The sequence below is a fragment of the Oreochromis aureus genome, linkage group 14 (genome assembly GCF_013358895.1).
Source record: "Oreochromis aureus strain Israel breed Guangdong linkage group 14, ZZ_aureus, whole genome shotgun sequence".
NCBI lineage: Eukaryota > Metazoa > Chordata > Actinopteri > Cichliformes > Cichlidae > Oreochromis > Oreochromis aureus.
Window position 1 is genome coordinate 35,585,041 of NC_052955.1, and position 25,750 is coordinate 35,610,790.

The following is a 25,750-nucleotide window of genomic DNA, read 5'->3' on the forward strand; positions in this document are numbered from 1 at the left end:
ATTACTTTATACACAAGCCCAAGTGTTACCCATATTTCAGATAGACTAAGATAACCCAAGTAAATACAAAATTAAGTTCTTAAACAATTTAACTTATTAAGGAAAGAAAGCTATCGAAACCTATGTGAAACCCTGTGTGAAAAAACAAGTTAATACCTGCTTGTTGGCAAGAACTGTAATCAAGCTTTTGTGATAACTGACAATGAGTCTTTCACATCACTGTGGAGGAATTTTGGCCTAATCTTCTTTGTTTTAATTCAGCCACACTGAACGGCCTATTTAAGTTCATGTTGAAGGAAATGGATTTGAGCCCAGACTTTGAGTAGGTCACTCCCTAAACCTTTTTCCTTTTTCTGAGCCAATCACAGGTGGACTTGCTGGTGTGTTTTGGATCATTGTCCCACTCCAGAACCTAACAGTGCTTAAGGGTATGAACTGATGATGATGACATTCACCTTCAGGACTTTCTGGTAGAGAGCAGAATGCATGGTTCCATAAATTCCAGCAAGGCATCTAGGTCTTGAAGCAGCAAAGCAACCCCAGACCATTATACTACCATCACCATGTCTGACTGTTGGTATGGTGAACTGCTTTTTATGAAACGCTGTGTTACTTTTATGCCAGATGTAACAGGACACAAACCTTCCAAAAAAGTTCAGCTTTTGTCTCATTCTCTCAGAAGTTTTGGGAGCATCCACTACTCTACACGCGTCCTTCAGCTGGACTCCAAGCAGTCCTGAAAAAAGCTAGTGGGAAGGACTACTCGTCCATAGTGACTACATGTGCAGTGCAAATAATCTCAGCCTCATTTTAACAATGAACGTCACAGGAAGCAATTTGCTCATCACACACGGCCCTTAATGCTGAAGATCAGTTCCACTCAGACATTCCAGGCTAATTTCTTAGGTAACCCTGTAATGCACTTACCACCCCATCATATTTTGATGTCATTAGTATTCGTTTCAAACATTACCCAATTTGACAAAAACTTTATCTTGGGTCTATTTTGCATCATCACCCAAAGTTGATGAATGTAATTGACATGTTACGGTGTCTGGTTGCCATATTGATGCAAACTGTGGCTCCTCCACTTCCTGCATCCTTGCAGTTATAGAATCTCACATATTTCACCTGGCAATCATAAAGAAATGACTCATAATACTCAACAACCACGCTTCTTGTAGGATCTCAGTATGAACAAGTTCAGTGATAATGGCAAAGCAATTATATTCTGTAGCACAACTTGTGATGCTACAAATCTTAACTAATCATTACACAACCAATAATAAATGAATTTTGTGCTGTCTGCGGCTGGTTCAGAGTGTAGGACCCACCCATGAAGGATGGGGTCAGATTGATTTAGTTTTTTGTGGTCATGATTATTCATCTACACAGCTCTCCAAGTCTGTTGTCCAGTAACAGTAAGGAATCCCCGTTTCTTTCCCGTTATTTTTCATTCAGGGTCTCAACAAAGACTTGACAGACTTGAAGACTTGACCTAACCCTAACATAAAGTCCCTAAAGGTGAAGACTTGGCAACAAAATAAACACCACATGTCAGCTTCTAATGTTTAATTTAGATTGTTTAATGTTAATTCCATGCTGTGTTTCAGTAAGAACAATACAGATTCCCTGTCTGTGGCTCCAGTCAGATATCCAGTAGTACAAATCAGCTCCAAGTTACACATAATGAAGCAACACAAAAAGAAACCGCAAAAGAAAAAAAAAACAAAACAAAAAAAACACCCTCTGAACGGCAGAGGAGTATCGATAAAAAGCAGGGGGAAGCAGCAGAAAAGAAAAATAGAATATTAATTCTTTTTAACTCATGCAAGTACTGATGTTCTTCATTTAAGGATGGGGCGAAATTAAGTCTACTCTTTTACACAAGTTAGAGATCTCCCAAGTTTGTTTTTCTTTTTTCAAACCACCAGCAAGAGATAAACCTTCAGAGAGCCAGAATGTGTGCACAGTTACAGTATTTCAGCACAAAGTACAGTCCAAAGACAACTACATGAACATGACAACAGAATCACTATGGTGTAAAAGTTAAGCACTTCTTTGCCCCACGTGGATATCGCGAATATTGCCAACTTCCTCTCAACTACTAAGTTAACAAAAAGGGCACTTGTACTCTTCCAAACTGCCCCTAAAAACGGTCAAATGATCTGCATGACATTTCATTAAAAACAGATAAAATAGCTCCCACAACTAATAGTCAACATTGTCAGTAATAAAAGTTAATTTCTGTAATTACATTAAGAAAAAAAAAAAAAATTCTCAATACATCCAGCAACTGATAAAAATATTGAGGAAAAAACAAGAAGCAAAAAACAAAACAAAAAAAATACAATAATGAAACCAAAAGATAACATTTTCAGAACTGCTTGTACCAGGACAAAAAAAAAAAAAAAAAAAAACAAAAAACAATCCAGGGACCGCTTTCTTTATCTTTGCCTTTCTAACATTGTATTTCCTGCCTCAATTAAGTGGTATTTACTTGAACGATGTCAGGGCTAATATAAAAAATAAAAAAAAGAAGAGAAAAATTAACTTGTTAACTCCATGGCCCTGTTGGGTCTTGGAGCTACAGAGGTGGAAGAAAAGGAAAAAGGACGACAAAGAGGAAAGTGACTTGTAGATGGATGGGTGGGGCGGTTGAGGAGGAGGAGGGAGATGAAGGTGGAGGGAGTGTAGGGGGTAGGGTGAGGGTCTCAAGTTGTTGGCTGTTGGTGGCATAGTCTCACTGGGCCTCGTCCTCAGCGTCTTGCAGTGCCTCTTTGTTCTGTTCTTCACCTGGTGGAGAGAGATTTACTGTCAGCTCCTCTTAAAAACCTCACAAGATATCATCCTTCGGTAGTGCACGAGTGGCAGGCATGTCTGATGTGACAGGTGAAACTGAACACAAACCCAAACCTTGAGGAACTGAGGAGATTATGGTGGTAGCTATTTCTCTTAAGAGTTTGCAGCTTCTCTCTGAATATTTAGGCTTCCTCTCACTGCAATAACAGAAATGGTGACACTGGCCCTTTTGGACACCTTTATGTGTTCGGCGTAAGTTACCATAGTAACCTAGCGATGTAAAGAGAGAGTCCCCTTCATGACACTGAATCACTAACCTGTTAATGTAATTTCAAAGTTTTTCACTTTTTTTCCTCCCTCCAAATATATGATGATAATGGCAGAGATATTCTGAGTAGTCTTTCCTACAACAGGCCCTTGTTCACACTGATATATGAAACAGGCTGGATGAGAATTATTAGAGGACTACAGACAAGACACTCAGATGAACAGAAGGTCTGCATTTTACAGCAGCAACCACGTAGTAGTAGTAGTACCAATAATTTCTAATAAATGCATGCACAGTGGACAGTATTATGATTACCAGTGCATGGAACAGCGGGTTCAAATCAAGCCGACTATAATTACTTGGTTGGTTTAATCTGCATATGCAAAACACTCATATCTTCAAATCCTTCATTTCAGCTAAATTTGACCCGTTTATCGCCAAAGTGTTTTTAGAACTAACTGCCTGCAGGCACCCTGTGAATACAATGAAAAACAAAGTGCAGTTAGCCTACCACTGCTACTGCTACAGAAACTGATTTTCCCAAAGTGCTTGAAACAAGTTGAACTCCACTGAAATCTGCTTGGAGGATTTTGAGGCAGATTTTCCTTAGAGAACAGATGATTTCACAAGGACTAAAGACTGACAAAAAACAAAAACTGATAAATAAAGAGATAAATATATATAATGTAGAACCGTGTATTAGGGCAGAGCAATATGGCCAAAAATATTTATCACGATATATATTTGAAAATTTGCGATAACGATATAACTGACACAAGACAAAATACTTTTTGAGTGCCGTGTACCACATAAAATCGGTTCGAGGTCAGTAAGCACAACCAGAATTCATACATAAGGCGCACCGGATTATAAGGGCCACTGTCGATTTTTCAGAAAATCAAAGGATTGATTTTAAGTGTGCCTTATTTTCCAAAAAACATGGTAATAACGACGGCCTGCTTGCATGCTCTACCAAAAATTGTGCTTTGGTGTGTATCTGACGGATGAAAGCCAAACCAGTTCCACACCACTGAAGTTGCACCTTTTTTTTTTTTTTTACAAACCAGTTCTGATTCATCTGTTTCATTCAAGGATCCGCTTTCGCCCTTCTCATTCTCCGTCATGCTTTTTTCCGCCACGTGGGTATGAAAACAAAGGCACTGCACATGCGCGTTTTACCCATATTTTATCGCGATATTTCATTCTCTTATCATTGCCTAACATTATACCAATATTACCGTGAAAGGCCTACAGTGTATGTAGAACTGTTTCCAGATTAGATTTCCCCCACAAACACTGTGCTCACAGCCAAAGCTGTGTGCCTGAGGTGATCATATTAGGGATATCCTCTCTCACTAACATCATACAGTGTTGATTAGGGGGAAAAAAAGTGTTTAGATGTGATTACTTGCACTGACACTGAGCTGATTCTTTAAATATTTAGCCATCCACCACTGAATATATGAAAATATAAAATAAAGAAAAGCATAATGGGTCCACTTTAGGTTCCATCAATATTTATTACTGTACTGTTATGTGTGGGACTTGTTTATAAAGGGGAAAAAGAAACAAAACCCCAAACACTTCAATTTTGCAACTAGCAGAAATCTGTAAAGAAAACCTGCACGCTGGTTGCAAATTTTCTACGGTTTCAGGTGTTGGGTGAAATGATGCATTCATTTCCATAGTTTAGAAACAGTGCTCAAAGTGTGTGTTTGTGTGCTGGTGGTGGGGTGCGAGTTTTACATAAAACTCAACACCTTCAGTGTTAGCATAGGTTACCTAGCACCTCTAGAAGGCAATGGTTTTGGCAAACACTGAATTTCCATTAAACTAATAATGACCCTGTTTTTGTTAGAGAACACCAAATACTGCAGCACTACTTTAAACTTAAACATGAAAATACCACTTTTGCATAGCTGGACCTGAATGTCTTTAAATGACTGACTGGCTATACTGGTCCACGGTGTGAAAGCATGCAAATAAAATGATGTAAAGCACTCTGCTTGTGCACAGGTACAATGGGGAACTACTCATCACACTATACAAACTACCTTTGGTCAAGTGAGCCAGTTACATGGGACTGTGGTGGGAAGACCAAAGATTAGAGCATGTCACCAAAAGTTAATACAAGATCCAAGTGAATGGGTGAATGAGTGGGCTGAATTATTAAACCATGAGTGAGCTAGTGCAGAGAGGTAAAAACAAGCCACACACAACACACACAGAGCAAATGTGTGGGTGAGCAACACTTACAAAGTACAGTTAACATGGGAAATGAACAGGTTTGTTTCCTTTAGGACTCTACAGCAGAGGGAATGAGAAAAAGACAAAAGAGGTGATGAGTCACTGAAATAATAATAAAAAAAAGGTTTCGGTGGATGCTCTGCAGCGTAGCTGATGCATACTGCTAGAATGAAAGGAATAGAAAAAATGAATCAAAAAGGGCTGAATGACTTATTTTTTGTAAATTTCTTACACCAAAAGTTGTTGCTAGTAACAGCTGAACAACTACAAGAAGATCAGCTACGACAGATTTACTCCGCTGCACTTTATTAATCATTCTGGGACTTGGCGACCCAAGACAAATGTTGGCTGTATCAGGTTAATGTGTCACCTGTATGCCGATGACTGCGCTCTTTACGGCTTACAAGACGGCACATCCCTCTGTATCATTCCTGAGGTGCTGGTGAGAGAACAAAACAAGCTAGTGTTGTGCCATTACCATAGGTGTTTGTTTCAGGTAACTAGCCACACCTCACTAGTCAGGCAGTAGCTTGCCAAATAGACAACTTTAGACAGCTGTTGGAATCTCAACTTCCAATTAAATGTTTGAGCTTATTAACACAGTGTTTTAACTTAGGGAGGTCATCTAGGCATATTAACAACCACCCAAGTTGTGGTCACTCACTTTGTCTGTTATTTTTTCTTTCCTTTTAAAGCTAAAGAGAACAACACTGTCTACGAATGATAGTCTTCTCACACTTGCCCTTTTGGCCAGCTGACCAAGTAGCTTGAACCCTCATTCAGCTGCATCTCCAGCATATCTGTCAGATCTATCTCAGCTGCACTGACATGGACTGCAGACAACCACTGCTGCAGTCTGGAAAACTACATAAACCAGAGCCTGCAGCAGCCGGAGAACCAGTCCGTGTGGCACCACATATAACATGTGTGAGCTAAACATGTTCAATTTTACAAAACTGGGCTCAGGCATACTACTATATCGGTAGTCATGTAGTTTTCCCTTTGTGGAATTTACTTTACACAAATTCATTCAAATTTTGATTAGACTGTTGTAAACTGTTTTTCTTAAATCACTCAGCACGAGAATCTAATTCTGACACAGGAACACAGGTTAGATGGGATGCCTCCAGTTCAGCGTCATGTGATGACAGCAATTATGCCCCATCCCCCCCTGCAAAAAACAAAAACTCTCTGTACCTTGACAGGCACACTGTGAGCACCTGACACAGTCCTGACAGCTGCAGTTGACTTGTTTTATTTTGAAATTGACATTTGTGTCAAAATATCAACAAGAGGTCCATTACCACTGAAAAAACCCTCAGACCTATGTACGTGTTATTTTCTGCAGCATAGTTACACATCCTGCATTTGGGATTGTTGGGCCATGCTGTTAAAGCACAAGGCTTGGTGTGCTAGAGGAACACTTGGTCTTAAAAAAGTCCTAGATATTAGTTCTTGGGAAATCCGAGTTCCCAGAACGTTCCATTGAAAAGCACCTTCAGATTAGAGAAGACCTCTAACTTTTTTTTTTCTAGCTGTCTAGTAATTAAATTCTGCACAAACAGTCTTTGAGCAGGAATACCACTCAACTTTTCAAGTAAACAAAAACAAAACGTAGCAAGATGTCTGATTAGTCGTAACTGGATTGAACTGTTAGGCAGTTGATTTTCTATCAAGCCTTTATCTGTTATCTTTTGCAAGCTGTCAGTGAGACAAAAAAAGCCATCAAGATGCTCACAGTACAAACACACATTATAAAAACAAATGTAAGAAAGTGTTTAGGTGAAGATGAGTGGGTTAGTGTCAGCAGCTTGTCCTGGAAAAAGTTCTGCAGTGAGACACAGGTAGATACACCATCATAGAAAAACACCTGATGAAATAAACACACTACGGGACTCTTACCTTCTCCCTGCATATCTGAAGTCCATAGTGTCAGGTTGTCACGTAACAACTGCATGATAAGTGTGGAGTCCTTGTAGCTTTCTTCACTCAGTGTGTCCAGTTCTGCGATGGCGTCATCAAACGCAGCCTTTGCCAACCTGAGCAAACAAACGTGTTGAAATCACATCATGCTTCAGACAGAAAAATCATGTTTTTACTAATTATTTTTAAGCTCCGTTATGGTTCCAGCTGTACCAAATCATGTATCACTGTGTGTCTGGAACTCAGTATTATGTAAATGTGAACAAAGTCAAAGACAATCAAGAATGGCTTATAATCTACAACATTACTGCTAAGTCTAATCCTCAACCTATGGGATGAGGAGGGCGAAGGTCAACCTCAAATAGGAGTTAGGGTTAGTCATACAGTCCACTCAGCAGTGAGGGACAGTCTTGCTGTTATGTAATATACAGACAGAAAAAAACAAACAGCTGCCCTGCGTTACAGTGACAGTGCCACTGCAGTGAAGGAGCATTGACCTGCAAGCGCGGTCAGGTGAGTTGAGAATCTCATAGTAGAAGACGGAGAAATTGAGGGCAAGCCCGAGGCGGATGGGGTGTGTGGGTGGCAGCTCTGACATGGCTAGGTCAGTAGCAGCTTTGTAGGCCACCAGACTGTTCTCTGCTGCCTCCTTTCTGTCGTTGCCAGTGGCAAACTCTGCCAGGTACCTGTGGTAGTCACCCTTCCTACAAGTGGAAGGAAACAAAGAAACATTTTACATGTTATTTCCTGTGAAGTGTTCCTGACAACGGTTTCCTGTGTCAATAAATACCCCAGCCCAAAAACATAGCTGTACTTGATGACGAACCAGAGGAAGTTACTGTATTTATCTGATAATTAATATCAAGGCTCTTACATTTTGTTGTAGAAGACCTTCGACTCTCCTATCTTAGCAGAGGGCAGTAGGTGCCTTTCAAGTGCTTCCAGAATTTCATTACAGATGTTCTTCAGCTCCTTCTCCACCTGTTGATAAAAAACACACTGATTCAGTGATCCTCTTCCTCTGACACAATCTCCAAGTATCAATTTGGATTCCTGCTCCTGTGTAATTTCAGAATCCAGTATGAGAAATTCTGCCCGTTCCTGCAAAGGTTCATGTTCAAGATCCACCAAGATCAAAAAAAGATCCAATAACTTGGGACAACAAACACATCCACACGTCTGGGTTTATCTGTGGCCTCTTTATGACCTTTATCACTCCCTGCTAACAACATTTGTAATACCTTTAATATTTGACATTTACTAATCCAATTAGGATGTTGCTCAACGCTTATCAGATGTTCGAGAGTGTTTCCCAACACAAAGACTTCACACGAGCAGGCCACCCAAGTACACACAACCATTTTTTACTTTTTTTTTTTTTTTTTAATCCCTTTGAAAAACACGACACCATCAGCAGCCAGTTTTCTTGCAGAGACAGCCTCCGTACTCCTATTCTGTTGCTGCTGACCAAAAAGACTCACTGTCCATCAATACTACTCAACCGCTTTTCCACTGAATCTCTTATCCCACCAAATAACTGGCTCCAACTCCACCCTCTGGGACTGCAGCTTGGAACTGGAGTCTACACTTATCTCCTATTTATTTGTAACACAGTAATTAGTTTGTAAAATATTTGCAGAGAACCTTATAACTGGTATTATTCAATAATTCCCACATGTGCATGCACATAGCAGCCCATTCTTCACCACAAAGAGAATCTAAATCTGTGGGAAACACTGCCATATTTGTAAACCGATTCCCTTCAACCTTTATTTAAACTCCAACCTAATATTTGATATTTACTAAACAATCAGGATGTTGCTCAAAGCTTATCAAGTGGCGTGTCAGTGATAAGAAATGTGTCTGCCAGGGGCTTAGAGAGCTACTAACAAAATCAAGGTGTACTCTCCCTGAATCCAATTATGTCATTGACTGCAGTCCAAGTGCCTCTCCCATCTCTGACACACTCTGGCCTCTCCCATTATAACAGCAGCTCTTATTTCCCTTCATAAAAAAAAAAGGCAAGAGAGTGGAGGACTTGCCAACTATGACTCAGATGCAGTCTGTCCAGTAGCTGCTCAGAGTGTGGATCACTAATGTGTGTTTGTGATCTTGCACCAACACACCCAATCTTTATAATGAGAACATATTCTGGATGCTGAGACATTACAGAACAATCTAAAACACAAATCTAAGCTTGAGCCTTTCCTGAGTGCTTTACCTTTTGCCTGTATTCCCGGATCATCTTCAGTTTCTCTTCTCCGCCCTTGTTCTCTTCCCTCTGTTCGATACTGCTGATTATCCTCCAGGAGGCTCTCCGAGCTCCGATCACATTCTTGTAGGCCACTGATAGTAGGTTCCTCTCCTCCACTGTGAGCTCCACGTCCATGTCTGCCACCTTCTTCATAGACTCCACCATCTCTGTTAAGAGAAATGCCCAGGATTTGCCAACAGTTTTATTTTTGTCATGTCTCTTGAGAGTATGCCTAAAACTACAACAACCAGACGATGTCAGTCTTTGCTACCTCCACATTACTGGAAAAACATTGTCAACCTAAGTGGCACAATCTGACGTGCCTCACAAATTCATGGGTTTCGGGCTGATAATCATAATAAATGAACCAATCGGACGCCTGACAAACCGTGCCCAGAGATGACATGCAAGAAAAGGCATTGATGTGAGGTGACAGACAGTGTTAAAGAGTAAATGCTGAGGCAGTTTCCTCTCTCTCTGGCACCAATCCAACAAACACACACACAGACATAAACTGGTTACTCGCTTAAGCGATAAGCAATGCACTTCTCAGTTTAAGCTGTGTGCCATCATTTACCGATGGGGAGGGGTTTAACCCTTTGAAAGTAGGTTAAAGGGATAGTACGGATGGAAAAGCGGCTGATGTAATTTAGCAAACATCTGACTCCCCGCCCCTCCTCGCCTCACCTTAAAATATGAAACCTTCAAAGAAAAAAAGAAACCTTTACCTGACATGTTAAGATTTCATTAAGCTGAAGAGTGATCGAATAGATCTGAATGCAATCTAGTAAGGCTAGCATTTAGCCAGTAAACCATAAATCTCTCTGCAAATACACTCGGTACAAATCCCGTGAATGAGTCATGGTACATTAACTTAACGTTACTGAGCAACGTGTGACCGGGTGGCAAAGGCAGTCGTCTAAAAACAGCCTGTACACAGCCTGTAATGGTATGACAGTGTTATAGGAGTGCACCGGGGAGAGGAAGAGGGGGTCGTTTCTGCCAATCGATCTGTGCAGCTTGCCTGCATGGGAACACCCCACGAAGTGAACATCTGCCCTCCCACTCCCTGCTAATACACATTGGTTTCAAGGTGCTAATCTTGCTAGTATCTGCAACAGAATGGCGTAAAAGTTGCCAGGTCGATAAACGGAGTCAGTTATAAGCAACGAGTGCTGCTTATACCGAAATGAAGCACTGGCTCATGTGTAAAGTTACACAGCTAGCGTGGTGCAGGGGAGGCAACTCCTGACAGCTCACGCTCCACTAATCCGCCATTTTGTTGTAGCCCCTTCGCTAATGCTAGCCAATGTCTGTGACATCCGCTCACTTTCCTCAGAACAAACAGGTTTCGTGCTCACGAACTGTTTTAATGTCGTAGTACTGTTACCGGAAAAAAAGCTATATGTCATGGCCAATAAACAGTTGGAAATCTGCGATGGTAGCCGCATTAGCCATGTAGCCTGCCGCAGCTAGCGTTGAGCTACACAGCAAAGTGGTGCTCGGTTAAGGTTAGCTAGCACAGTAAAAAAAAAAAAAAAATCCCATCGGCGAACATGTCCCACTCCAAGCCGGCCCAGAGATGGTGCCTTACCGTCATATCGCTCTGCCTGCTCGGCGAGTTTCGCCTGATAAACTAGATCCTCTCGCTCTCCCATTGTGTATCAAGATGCAGGTAGCGTAGCAAAAGGGCTAATCAAAGTGACAGATCGTTAGTGCAAAAGACAGTGGTGATGTGCCAGCCCTGTCTGTGGCTCCTTCAAACCAACTGGGTCGATGAGTGCTGTTCCGCCCCACCGGCAGCGCTGGGATGGAGTAAAGATGGCGACCAGCTTCATCCGGGTACTGCGCATACGCACAAGACTCACCGACTCCGATGCTTCCTCCTCTATTGTTTTTTTTTCTTTTTTTTTTGAAGAGAAAGGCAAGAAAAGCAAGAGTAATAACGATAAATGCACGTGTTGAATCACATCTACGGTTTAGTGTGTTAACACCACCACTTTGTTCCTGGTCTATGATATTTATAGCGGTGCAATTCTGTATTTTTTGAACTACATAAATAATACAAAACGTAGCTTGTACTCCAAAATACAGGACAGCATCATTTGACTGTGGAGCTCAAAGTGTGCCACAGAAAATTCTCAACGTAACACATGTGGCGGTGAGACAATATGTTTCTCCTTTTTTTTTTACCTCAACATTTTCACAGATATTAACTCACTTTAACATTTCAAGCAAGGTTTGAGAAGGGATAATAATAGCCGTGCTCAGAGCAGACCAATCCCAATATATCAACAGTATCGATACCAACACTGGTATTCCTATCTGATCAATACTAGCGTGACAAGATCAATATTCTGTTTGCGTTTTCTAAGTCTTCTAGAGGTATTGGTAATACTCGCCATGTATTTACTTGGTATTGGATCGATACTAAAATTTGTCATAGTTTTTTTTGTGCGAACTGAAATGTACGTATTGATTAAAAGTCTGTGTTCTAGCTTTAAGTGTTTGCCATTCACACTAGTGTAAATATAAAGGTGAAGGTATAGCTAGAAAAGCCAGCATTAAAATACAGGTTAGTCTCCTTCCACGTTTTTTTTTGGAAGTGATGGTTGACTCAAGGTGTAGGTAGTTTACCATCATATACAAATCCAACACACGAAACGAGTCATTTGTCATGGGTTTGACTTTATTTACTAGTATATTAACACATTACATGCTACAGAAAATAAAAAGGTAATTTGTCCTGAAAGAATATAGTGTTATAATAAAATGGCACATTTTGATATTAACACAATTACCACTGCTGTTTTGCCACCCCTTCCTTTGCATGAAAGGAAATGAATGACTTCATGCAGGGCTACTAAAAAAATACTTCTTGGTGGTTTCATTGGCAACACAATTTATAAAGGTAATGATTTATGTAGCTAAGCACCTGCCATAGGCAGTATGAGTGACATAGAAGTCAGATTTGATCAAAATTACAGATAAAAATTAACCTTATCAGAAAGCTGGCAGCAAAGATGAATGCAATTTCATCGACCGGATTATCTTTTAGTAATATCTTTAAATAGGAAATATTACAGTATTGAAGCTGGATATGGCCAACACAAAAATGAAATCTGAAAGCGAGACTGAAGATATTGGGAAGAACTATGAGGACAGAGAAGCAACGAGTAATGTCAATCTAAAGAGCACAAATATCAATGCAGAATCCATCAGATAAAATCTAGTTTCATCTCCTTTAATCTCAAACACTGGAGGATTTCACTTTCAGCATGGAGCCCCTTCTGAGTGCTGTCACAGTGCCACCTAAAGGCTGCTCAAGGAGCTGGCCAGAAACACTGTACCATGGCATCTGAGAAGAACCCTTCACATGGAAGAGAAATCAAGTTCTCACAGATCAAATTCAAAGTTGAGCAGGTTAACTCTGGTAAAGGTTTAAGCCGCACGCCCAGCCGGCTTCAATCCAAGCCGGTCTGCATTTTGATAAATGATGGGGATGATTGTCAGGTGTCAACAAGTAAAACCAATTCAATTTCACAAAGAGAGGGGGAAAAAGGCAATCTAGACCACTACTTAGAATGTGGGAAATAAAGAAAATAGAGAGAGGAACAAAGCAGTAAAGCAGATTTGGCTTGTGCATTGTAACTTAAAGGGCTTTAAATTAAAGATTGACAAAAGGATTAACTGAGGAAACACAAATGAAACAAAGGCCCATAAGCCTGAGGATTAAAAGAGCACACTAGTGGAAGATGGCAACAACATAGTTAAAAGGTTAAAAACAAAAAACGGCCAGGGATCAAATATTTCCACCACTTTCTCTTTTCTTGGACACACTTGACAAGATCTGAACACGGAGTCAGTTCTGTTACAGTGAATCCTGTGAGCTGAATGGAGAGCACTAACATGTAAAGACAGTACTAACTAGTATAGTGGACAGTCTACATTCACTCTGTTCAATCATGTACATCACACGCAGAATGAGAACACCATGGCCCTGTGAGGGGCTTGGGTGGGGGGCAGACGTCCCTCCCCCAAAAGTCAGTTCGTTCATTTTGCACCCTTCGCTCCCTCCCAACATGCAGCAGTAAAAAGTGTTTCGCCCCTTGGTACTAAACCAGCTATGAAGAAAACTACAAAATAACAAAAACAAACGAACAAAAACAAACAAACAAACAAAAAAAAAAATCAATATTTATCATGTAATGATAATCACATAGTACGTCATTTCATAACAGTATGTTCTTATTTTTTCTTACAAAAAAAGACTACTTGGTGGTACTTGGTCATAGGTGATTGCTGGATAGGTAATTGAAGTGAGAGAATGTAGTGTTGCCTTTATCGCCTCCACCTCCTCGACAGTCTCGCAGCTTCTCTGCTTGGCTGCTGGGGCTAGAACTATGGCTATAGCTACATGAAGTTGCTCCGAGCTGCTGGTCTTCATTCAGTTCTCTGTTTGACACCAGGCAGGAGGGTAAAGTGAGTGTTGGACTGGGTCTTTTCCTCGAGAACAGCAAGCCTCGAAACAGAGCTCAATCATTTCCCACGGAGATCAGTTAAATCTCTTTTCTAAAATGTTGCTGCTGTTTTTGATCACACTGGAGTTGTGGGTAACACAGAATAGTGCTGTATTCATGTCCAATATGAAGGAAAATGTAGAAGAAAAGAAAAAAAAATGGAGCCATGTTTGATTGTGCTGCTCTGATCAGGCTCTTTGTTTAATTCTAAACTTCAAAGAAACCTGTTCAGTGTGTAGCTGTTTCCCTTCTCCTTCATGCTAATGGCAACCAGCTGAAAGCTAACTATCTCCACCTTCATATTCACCGTGTGGAAATGAGAGGGTTGCCTACTGTCCTCTAAGACTAAGCACATACAAAACCGGGATTGCTGCCGGGATTCCCATCCGACATCAATGCAGCACAAGTGACCCCACAGTGTTCCACGATGACAGATGAAGAAACAACAGCAGTTATCTACAGGCTCCGACACAGGAAGAGGAAGTGGTTGAACTCTGCGCCAAGGAGTCTCCCGAGGAGTGAGTGTTGATAATGTGTCTACGATGGAGGGAAGGTTCTAAAGGGTGTCGCCTGATCCACAGAACAGCCGAGTCACTTTGTATCTGTTCCACTGTAGATGACCGAATTCAGTCTGTCAGTAAGTGAGGGCAGGTGGGGGATGCGCAGGGTAACTGTGACTACGTGAGAGGCTAGAAATGGAGGGTATGTGCATTACAAGTCTAGTGAGGGCCAGTTTTGTTCTCAGTGATTCTCTGAAACTGTACTTGGTGCAGATAAAAGCTGGAGCTGTGAGGTGAAGTGGGGAGAGGACGTAGAATGAGGCAAAGGGAGGGAGGGAAGGAGGGGCGAGGAAGGGTCTACCACTAGTGTCCAGGTAGAGGCCCGGCGGTCCGCTCTCAGCTGAGCTCGTCCTCGGCATTGTGCTGGTCCAGCAGTTTGACATGCGTGAAGGGAAAGTGGCCGCGCTTGCCTTTGCATTCCCCCTCCCATTGGCCGTTCACGTTGATTTTGGTCACCTTCACCATGTCGCCCACCTGCACAGGGAGAGAGGAGAGAGAAACTATGAGACACAAGCTTAATCCAACTGTCCTCTCAAAAACAACCATGTCACCTGCAGTTGCATTCATCATTAGAGTTTCTTAGCAGTAACTGTGATGATGAACAACCAGACTGACTCAGATGCTTGAAAAAACATTTGAAGCAAGCAAGAGACGCGAGTGATCTGTAGGTGAGGGCTTGCTGCTGGGTGAAGTAATGCATGATTACAGGTGACCTGCACAGGGAGGGGAGTGTCCTGTGTCACTGAACCTGAGCAAACAAAGAGCAGCAGACAGTTCCAAAGTTCAAGTCTGTGAAGGCGATGACTTAACGGCATAAGATCTATCTGATAACATTTACCAGACAGGTGCAGCTGTGTCAGAATTTGCAGGACAGGTTTTTATATCCCGGATGTGAAGCCTCTGAGAGGTATTGTGCTCTGCGCACCCAATACTGCTGCTTCAAATAGGTAATGCAGTTTAGCCAGTTATATTTATCCAGGTAGCTGAAAATCTCTACAATTAAGTGTGACAAGTTATTATTTTTTTCTATCAGAAGTAAGGCGATTGAACACCTGGCATTGTTTTTGATCATTATTTGTTCCACAAAATGTGAGAAGAGGGTTTAAACCCCCCCCCCCCAAAAAAAACCCCTCAGGTTGCTGGTTTTGTCCCACCAGCAGTATGCAGAGCCTGTTGGAGAATATGAGTAATCAAGGAAGAGGAACTCCTGGAGACAGTTTTCATACTGTATCATTACCAGGTCTCAGACAAATAGTGCATCAATAGACTACACACAACTCTTTATGAGCAAACACTGACAATAGTGGATATAATAGCTATCATCACTACTGCAAAACAGATAATTACTATAGTTTCTTGACATTTAAAATTGTGCTTATGCCTACAGTAAGCAACTACTGCGCCACAACTACTTGAACTGGTTTGCAACAATATGCATTCGTGTTAAAATTTGGTCTACAACATTTGAGTAATACTGATTTTTTTTTTTTTTTTTAAGTTAAGGCATCTGGGTTGTGGAATTATCTGCCACAAAGCATCAGTGGGTGCAGTACTTTTTAGCATTTTAAGTATGCCTTACAAATGTGGTTAAAAGATTCTCATTCTTGTTGCCACCAAGTTGTGTGAGAGTGATACTTGTGGTTAGAAATGTCTTGCAGTGATGAAATGCTTGTTATCTTTGCTTTTAGCATTGTGCTCTAGCTGTAAAACCATTCAGGGCGTTTCACTGTGTGAATCCATGTGCTAGCTTTGTGTTACCACAAGCGATTGCTATCCTTTAGCAATACTGGTGCATCATGAAGAGTCTGCACACAGGAACTACAGATGGAAAGTTTCTTTTAGCTATATCTAGTGCATGTATTGCAAATAAATAAATTAATCAAAATTTTACTTGGATGATCATTAAGCTGTTTGGTTACCGTGTAGCACACTGTAAACCCACAACTTTTAGTAGTGGGTTTACAGATTTAGATTTGTTAGATTTTTTTAGATTTAGATTTTCTCCCTTTTTAGTTAATTAAACTGATTACTTTTTACTTAATAATGTAACTTTACTGACCTAATGTCTACAGGGAGTGCAGAATTATTAGGCAAATGAGTATTTTGTCCACATCATCCTCTTCATGCATGTTGTCTTACTCCAAGCTGTATAGGCTCGAAAGCCTACTACCAATTAAGCATATTAGGTGATGTGCATCTCTGTAATGAGAAGGGGTGTGGTCTAATGACATCAACACCCTATATCAGGTGTGCATAATTATTAGGCAACTTCCTTTCCTTTGGCAAAATGGGTCAAAAGAAGGACTTGACAGGCTCAGAAAAGTCAAATAATAGTGAGATATCTTGCAGAGGGATGCAGCAGTCTTAAAATTGCAAAGCTTCTGAAGCGTGATCATCGAACAATCAAGCGTTTCATTCAAAATAGTCAACAGGGTCGCAAGAAGCGTGTGGAAAAACCAAGGCGCAAAATAACTGCCCATGAACTGAGAAAAGTCAAGCGTGCAGCTGCCAAGATGCCACTTGCCACCAGTTTGGCCATATTTCAGAGCTGCAACATCACTGGAGTGCCCAAAAGCACAAGGTGTGCAATACTCGGAGACATGGCCAAGGTAAGAAAGGCTGAAAGACGACCACCACTGAACAAGACACACAAGCTGAAACGTCAAGACTGGGCCAAGAAATATCTCAAGACTGATTTTTCTAAGGTTTTATGGACTGATGAAATGAGAGTGAGTCTTGATGGGCCAGATGGATGGGCCCGTGGCTGGATTGGTAAAGGGCAGAGAGCTCCAGTCCGACTCAGACGCCAGCAAGGTGGAGGTGGAGTACTGGTTTGGGCTGGTATCATCAAAGATGAGCTTGTGGGGCCTTTTCGGGTTGAGGATGGAGTCAAGCTCAACTCCCAGTCCTACTGCCAGTTTCTGGAAGACACCTTCTTCAAGCAGTGGTACAGGAAGAAGTCTGCATCCTTCAAGAAAAACATGATTTTCATGCAGGACAATGCTCCATCACACGCATCCAAGTACTCCACAGCATGGCTGGCAAGAAAGGGTATAAAAGAAGAAAAACTAATGACATGGCCTCCTTGTTCACCTGATCTGAACCCCATTGAGAACCTGTGGTCCATCATCAAATGTGAGATTTACAAGGAGAGAAAACAGTACACCTCTCTGAACAGTGTCTGGGAGGCTGTGGTTGCTGCTGCACGCAATGTTGATGGTGAACAGATCAAAACACTGACAGAATCCATGGATGGCAGGCTTTTGAGTGTCCTTGCAAAGAAAGGTGGCTATATTGGTCGCTGATTTGTTTTTTTTTTTTTTTTGAATGTCAGAAATGTATATTTGTGAATGTGGAGATGTTATATTGGTTTCACTGGTAAAATAAATAATTGAAATGGGTATATATTTGTTTTTTGTTAAGTTGCCTAATAATTATGCACAGTAATAGTCACCTGCACACACAGATATCCCCCTAAAATAGCTAAAACTAAACACAAACTCAAAGCTACTTCAAAAAACATTCAGCTTTGATATTAATGAGTTTTTTGGGTTCATTGAGAACATGGTTGTTGTTCAATAATAAAATTATTCCTCAAAAATACAACTTGCTTAATAATTCTGCACTCCCTGTATTGTATGTTGTGCGCCATATTTGCACTTGTTCACTAATCCTGTAGTATCCAGTGTGGGCGTGTACGACAAGTTCTAGGATGGCAGTTAATGTTAGCTAAAATATTCTGCATGTTATTTCATACTGAGCTGTTTTATCTTTACAGTTCAGTTACTTATGCCGTGTTTTATTTCCCTTAATGGTAGAGGCTGTGGCACTATGGGTGCAGTGGGTTAGTGGGTTTATGATCATCGTCGTTTGCAGAATGATCCTCTTCACGCTGACTTTTAAGTGGATTATCACGCTTTATAAAAGCATTACAAAAGTAATGATTAATGATGTCATTTATTATCACTATTTCCAGTATGTAATAGGTAGGTAGATTGCCTTAGGTAATCATTTACCTAAGACAAAGGTTGGTTATGAAAACATTCATTAGTTGAAAATACTGGTGTTTACATAAAAAGGACTTTACTGAACACATTTAAATGCTAATTTCATCCATTTAAACATATTAAGGCTTTAACTTGAGTTCTGTGTACATTCAGTGTAGTCCCTGCAGTAAGGACTACAACTACAAGAGTTTCTTGTTCTGTTTTTTATGTTAATGATGATGATGATGTACTGGTGATGTAAAAGCAGGTGCAGGCAACGACAGACTAGCTGAGCTTCTGAAGAATAGTTACTACTTTCAACCACAATGGCCAATAGAGTACTTGCGGTTGTAGTAGGAGGGGAATGCTATGAGGTTTTAGTATTATAGTCAGTCTGCCTCCCTGCACACAACTGTAACCTTGTTACTAAGTCAAACACAAAAAGTTCAAACACAAAACGTTCAAGGTATCCAACAACAGTAAGATACCTGAATGATCCTAAAACAGAGTAGTGCCAAAAGGAGGAGGTAAAAGGTATTTCTGGTAAAGATATTTTAAATCTTCATAATTTAAAAAAATATAACAGATTAAAAACAGCACTACGTTATTAAATTTTTTTAATATTTTAAATGTAAGGCAAGATATTGACATTATTGTCTAAATTACACCTAAATAAAATAATCCACGTTCTGATCTGAACAAACTGAATTGATAGCACCAGTGCAGCCAGTCGGATGTTAGTCTGGATCTCTGGAACTGACCTAAAAACAAGTTTGTCACATCTGCAACTTACAAGACGTTTCAAAAATAACAAAGAAACTTTGTATTAAGAAATTATATAATCCTACAGACTGCAGCAGCAGAGGTTGCATGGTGACATTGGATGTTTTGTATCTTATGAATATCTCCAAAAGTTGAACCTGTTCATCTGGACGTAGCGTTTTGTGGGAGAAACGTTTCGTCACTCATCCAAGTGACTTCTTCAGTCTCAGCTGACTGCAGGTTTCCCCAAACCTTATAAACAGCACATTTGCATAATGACTGAAACCAGCCCACTGAAGGAACAATGGGCTGTGAGGTCAGTTCCTTAATCATAATTATGCAAATTCCCATGACCATTGATCAACAATCACTGACCAAAACCCACTGATCAAAGAACACTGATCAATGGCCATGAGTACCATTCACAGAGAGTTGGGGAATGGCTGCAATCACAGCATTGTAAGATGGCGAAAGATGTACCCTTAGGCCCCCTCCTCGATTCAGAGATGGTCTTTCCCTTTTCACGTAAATGGCCTCCTTGATTCCGCGCTCAAACCAGTGTTCCTCCCTGTCCAGGATGTGTACATCCTCATCATTTAAAGAGTGTCCACTGGCCTGTAGGTGTAAATAAACTGCAGAGTCCTGGCCTGATGAGGTTGCTCTTCTGTGTTGTGCCATCCGCTTCGCTAGAGGTTGTTTGGTTTCCCCGATGTATAAATCCTGGCAATCCTCCTGGCACTTAACAGCGTACACTATGAGATATCTTATGAATACAATCAATACACTATAATTCGTAACGAGTCACAAGTATGATGCATGGACTGTAAATCAGGAACAGCTTGGGTTCTTATGTTTTTCAGGTCTTCTCCATCAAACCACTTTATATTTGTCCCATTATATATTTTATAGTTCATGTCCACCTTAATAAGAGAATAGCAACATATGTTCTCTTTTGAGAACTGGAAGCTAGAGATTATTTCCAACATGTGCCTGAAAAAACTTTAAATACTTTTGTCTTTGTCATGTAGAAAGACAGCATAAAGTCAAAGAGACTCTGCTTGCATGACTTAGTGTTGCTTGTGGATGTCATTATTTAAAACTACTTGGCGGGTCACTTGCTCACAACACTGCTGCATTATGAAACGGTTCCAGGGTTTTAACAAAGGTAAATGTTTATCCCAAAAGTCTGCTGAGCAATGGATTCGCAATAGTTTATTACCAAGTCCCCTTATTATTCTTTTTGTTTTCTCTCATCTACATATACTGTTACCATGGCCAAAGTTTCAAATAAGGAGTTCAGCTTATGTACAAGTAATCGCTGTGACCCAAAACCTCTCAGCCATGTTTAACTTTAGTAAGAGAGGACATACCCAATATAACCATGATTCTTGCCTCGAGCACAGAAGCCCCAGCCACCTGCTATTCAAACCTTCTGTTTGCGAAATATAGCAAATTAATAAAGGGGAGAATACAGAGCTCGAAATGAGCATAAGGGGTCTGCTTTGACCTTTATACAGCAGAGACAACATCAAGCTTTGTGCTGAAAGTGGCTTGAGACTGGTGTCATCAATGGCTCTGTATTGGTGAACTGAGGTTTAGCTGAGGACATCCATAAACATAAGTGTAAACCACGCTTACTAGATTTTATTTCAAACTTCATACAAAAGTCTTTGCTGGTGATGAAAGCTTCTAGAAGTTTCCTGTATGGAGAAACTAGTCAGATGCATTTCTCAGGTGTGATTCTGCCTTCAAATCCTGAAGGTTCTGTGAGCCTCTTCTGTGAACCATTCCTTTCCATAGATTTTTAGTTGGGTTGAGTTCAAGTGATTGGCTGGGCCATTCTAGCAGCTTTATTTTCTGAAACCAACAGAGTTTCATTGGCTGTGTGTTTCATTCTCTTCCTTAAACATCCACCCTTGTTTCATCTTCATTATCCTGGTTAGATGGCAGCAGATTTTTAAATCAAGAATGTCCTGCTATATTTTTCTGTTCATCCTTCCTCCTGTTATATGAAATGTGCCAATGCCGTATGCAGAAAAATGGCTCCACACCATGATGTTCCCATCTCCAAACTGGGTCTGGTGTTTTTTGGGTGGAGTGCAGTTGCTTTATGACCTCCAAAAATGGCGTGTATTATGGCATCCAAAGAGTTGAATTTTGGTTTCATTTGACCAGACTATATTCTCCCAGTACTTCAGACTTGTCTAAATGTTATTCAGCAAACTTTAAATCTGCTTCAACTTGCTTTTTCTTCAGCAATGGAGTCTTGTGTTTTGAGCATCCATATAGGCCAGGGTAGTTGAGTGTATTTGAAACAATCGTACATGTTGATTCCAGATCTTTCTGTAGCTCTCCACAAGTGCTCCTAGAATCTTAGACAACTCTTTGGATCATTTTCACTCCTCTGTCTGAAATCATGTGGGGAGCACCTGGTCGTGGATGTTTTTTTCCACTTATGGATTATGGCCATAACACTGTTCACTGGAACCTTCAGTAGTTTAGAAATCCTTCTGGAACCAATGCCATCAGTATATTTTGCAAGAATAATGTTGTGAAGGTCTCGAGGGAGCTCACTGGTTTTACCCATCATGAGATGTTGCTTGTGTGACACCGTTTTGTAATGCATCAGTTGGGACTGAACTAGCTGATATTAATTTCCACAAAGTGGGAGGATTGCTTTCTAATTACCGATAGATTTCAGCAGCTGTCATGACTTTCCGTGCCTTTCTGCACTTCCCTTTCTTCACGTGTTCAATACTTTTTCCCTGTTTCCATTTCTCATTATTGAACATAACATAATTTATGGACATCTATGGTTTGTTTTCTTTGCATGTGTGAATTGAATGGGTTGTTACCAACATCTGGTGAGAATTTCATGTCAGTAGCACCTTAAGAAATACATTTACATAGAAAATTGGTGACATGTTCAATATTTATTTTACCTGCTGTCTTTGATGTGTTTAATAATAAAATGAATGCTTTCACTATCTCTGTGACATTTCACAGTCCAACTGATATGAAAGTTTATGCAAATGAGGGTTAGTGTTTAAGAGAGGTGAAAATTCTTTAGGAACTGATTACAATGTAGTAAAATATTAAATATTAGTATTAAGACATGCTAATTTAAAGAATGATATGAATAATTAGCAGCTGCAGCGCTGAACTGAGTCCACGGCTACTGGAATTACACATGTTCACGGTAACATACCTACTACCTTTATCTCCAACTATATGGACTTCGACCTTTATGATGACTCAAGCTTAAGTACATTTCTATAATAAACTCCAGCAACAATGACGTCTCTGTGAAGCTGACAGGTTTTGTGCCTCGGAATTGAGAAAACAAGTGAATAACCAGAATCACATGAAGCAGGATTTAAATATCGCAAATTAACTGCTCAAGATAAACAGTGATCTTTACCAACAAGGAAATGTAAGCTAATAATTAACTGTCCAGTGCTGCCATGATGAGTAACTGATGGCCAAACAGAGTGGCGAAAACGCATTGTCTCACATGGGCCTAACCCAGAAAGGTCCTCCACAGGTGGGAGTGGCAGAATCCAGTTCATACAAAGGATGTCTCTGTCATATGCGAAAACAAATTTCAAGTAAATTGAAGTTATTTTTCTGGCTGCTGAACAAGCCAGAGAAATAGCTTGTTCATCAGAATGAAAAGCAAAATGTGGGTAGAGAGGTGTCTTTAGCCATCCAACAGCAGAGGAGCAGAGAGAGCACGCTCAGTTTAACCTCCTAGTCCCATTTGTGGCTCAGCTGGACTCCTGGCTTCACAGAGACCAGAGGAAATGGTCCTGTTCCCAAACACAAACTATTTCCTTCCCCAAATGACCTGCTCCGTGGGAGCCCCGCTCTCACTTCCGGACAGTTTAACAGCCCAGCCACCGTGAGCAGCAAGCAGCACTTAATGGCAGTCATACTTGGAGTCTCCTATTTAGGTTCAAATCTGGGGGAAAACGCAAACACTTGTCAACTGACTAGAAGCCAGGGTATTAATAACCACTGTGTAGAGACTTGCAGGTCAATCTGTAATGGTGCTGGACTAATTTCAGCAGAGGAGAAATTAAAAGAGCAGATTAACTACAGAACCTAAAAGAGAGCTGCTTAATCACTTTCTGACCTTGATTACTCTTCACCCAGCTCAACAAATAATGAGGAAGAACTGGCCAAAAGCACAATGGGGAAAGGGAGCCAAAGAATGTGAGTTCAGTCTCGATAAGGTAAAAAGGCTGGATCTACATCCGTCTTCCTAACTATCTCCTAGCTTCCAGTGCATGTTATAAGGAGGAAAAAAATTACACTACCCATACAGCCATATTTACCTCTAGAGCCAGGGCTGTCTTGTCATAGGCATTAGGCACCCTCTTCTGTATTGCCCTGGCATAGACAGGTCCGTTCTGGAGGTTTGGGAGGGGTGTGGGCTGGGCGTACTGGCTGGGGTCTCCCAGCAGTGGAGCGCCAGACGGTCCTGCAGAGCCGTCAGAGTTCCCCAGCATCCCCATCCCACCAGGCACAGCACCGGACATGCTAGACCCTGCCACTGAACTGGGGGATGCTGGTCGGTACTTCTCCACGTACGGCACTGGGATCATCCCTGTGCGGCCTTCCGAGTTCTGGGCGTTCCACCACTGCTCCTCTGGTTTCTCTAGAACTCGGAGGATATCACCTTTCCTGAACGGGAGATCCTCATCGTCGTTGCCGGGGAAATCAAAAAGTGCCCGAACATACTCATCCTCCAGGCGTGGTGGGGGGCCTCCACCGGGGCCAGCAATCATTAAAGTGGGGTGTTTAGATTTGTTGATGGGTTCTATTAAGGTGGTGGTATCCAAGTAGTGGATTTTATAGAACTCTAGCAAAGCAGGTAATGCATCAAACTCCTGGTCGCCGATACGGAACCTTGGATGGACCAAACCTGGAGAAAAAGAGGGAGGGCAGGTAAAAGGTCAAGTTAGAAGCAGAAAAATGAAATCATTACTCATCCGAAACACTCCCTTCCTTATCTATTAGTGTTCACATCTGGGAAATCTGAAGGCAGCCTATTTATGTACACAAGTATGATGATGATGATTTCCAACATGACCAGGAAATCTTTCAGTTTCCTTATTTTACATTTTCCTCATGCATGTCATGTTTCTTCCAGTAAGTGTTCTGGAAAATGCATGAGGGAATACAACAAATATTGTGGGAAAAGACAACCAAGCAGACGCTTTTTTCAGATCAAATCCTACCAAAATCAGTCTATGAGAGAGACTTCTTTTTTTTTAAGGTGATTTGCTTCCAATTTGACAATTTGGCTTATATAATGTCACACGGGCCCTGACGCTATTTAAGAACGCATACCGCCCACTCCGGAACCTATAGACCTATAGACACACAAACCATCAATTTGTGATTTCTTAAAAGCAGTGTGTTGCATAGCGCACAGAGAATTGGCCGTCCGAGCTAACGTCAAACTGAAACATGTTTCAGTGTGTCTGGCCTGCCAGGAAAATGTACTATTGCGCATCTTCTTTGGTGCAAGTCATGCAAGAATGGTCACATCAGCATCTCCTAATATCAAGCCTCCCCCCCACCCCGTCCCCCCAGCTCTGCTAGCTTACCTGGACCAGACTGTCGGTTGTTGCTGATGCTGTTAATTATGTAATGCGAGACTTTGGAGTTTTCTGACACCGAAAGCACGTAGTCGCCGGGGCTGGTGATGGAGTCCCGAACCAGAAACACGCCATGCCTCTGCCCCTGCAACAGAGACACTGCCTCCTGTCTGCTCAACCGACCCCAGTACCAACTACCACGGTCCTCCGCGTCAAAATTTCCTGCCATGATAACCACTCCAAAGCCGAGGCTTCACCGGGCCTTCCCTGCTCTCCCTCCCGTTATCCACAGGCAGAGCGTTCAACTCATACAAAAACTTTAGCGCCTAGAGCACGTTTAGTAAACAGGGGACATCCGCAGCTGGCCGTTTGGGCATCAATTCTCCGACACTGAAGCTCAAGCACCTGATAAAAAGTGACTCTGGCTCGGTTCGTGCTCAGAAGTCAGCTCTGTCCGTCCTATTATGCGTTTTAACGCCACAAATCCAGCTACAATCCAGCCGCCGATGACAACTAACTTCAAAAACTGAAATGGCGGATACGCGAAAACAAAAAAAAGACCCCTCTCACCGGATATGATGTATCATACTTACGGCGCACGCGCCAGCGTGACAGCGTCAGGCTAGTCGTCTCGTCCATCATCCGCTTCGAGCGACGTCTTTTGAAAAACAAGCACAAATTATTAGAACAAGTTCGAAAATAGTTACAGCATTTAGAGGAGCTTATCATAAGATGCCATGTCGTTTATTCGTGCGTGTTTTCTTACAGAAATTAAACATTTTTAAAGTTGTATTGTGGCGATGGTCACGAAAGCGCTTTTCC

At 41.3% G+C, this 25,750-nt stretch overlaps 2 protein-coding genes across 3 annotated transcripts; both read right to left on the reverse strand.

Moving 5' to 3' along the window:
* Positions 1–1,557: 1,557 nt before the first annotated feature.
* Positions 1,558–11,335, reverse strand: ywhae1 (tyrosine 3-monooxygenase/tryptophan 5-monooxygenase activation protein, epsilon polypeptide 1). 2 transcript variants are annotated; one of them, XM_031744119.2, is made up of 7 exons: positions 11,089–11,335; positions 9,462–9,661; positions 8,115–8,221; positions 7,738–7,944; positions 7,220–7,356; positions 5,327–5,374; positions 1,558–2,796 (listed from the first exon to the last, which is right to left on the reverse strand). In XM_031744119.2, exons 1-6 carry the CDS (start codon positions 11,150–11,152, stop codon positions 5,367–5,369), a joined length of 723 nt encoding a protein of 240 aa, XP_031599979.1. In that variant the 5' UTR covers positions 11,153–11,335; the 3' UTR covers positions 1,558–2,796; positions 5,327–5,366. The 2 variants fall into 2 exon arrangements, with proteins under 2 accessions (XP_031599979.1, XP_031599977.1); XM_031744117.2 differs by lacking the exon at positions 5,327–5,374 and having other exon boundaries at positions 11,089–11,333.
* Positions 11,336–12,162: 827 nt separating this feature from the next.
* Positions 12,163–25,483, reverse strand: crk (v-crk avian sarcoma virus CT10 oncogene homolog). The gene is made up of 3 exons (XM_031744120.2): positions 24,938–25,483; positions 23,660–24,249; positions 12,163–15,048 (listed from the first exon to the last, which is right to left on the reverse strand). Exons 1-3 carry the CDS (start codon positions 25,155–25,157, stop codon positions 14,911–14,913), a joined length of 948 nt encoding a protein of 315 aa, XP_031599980.1. The 5' UTR covers positions 25,158–25,483; the 3' UTR covers positions 12,163–14,910.
* Between the last annotated feature and the right edge of the window lie 267 nt (positions 25,484–25,750).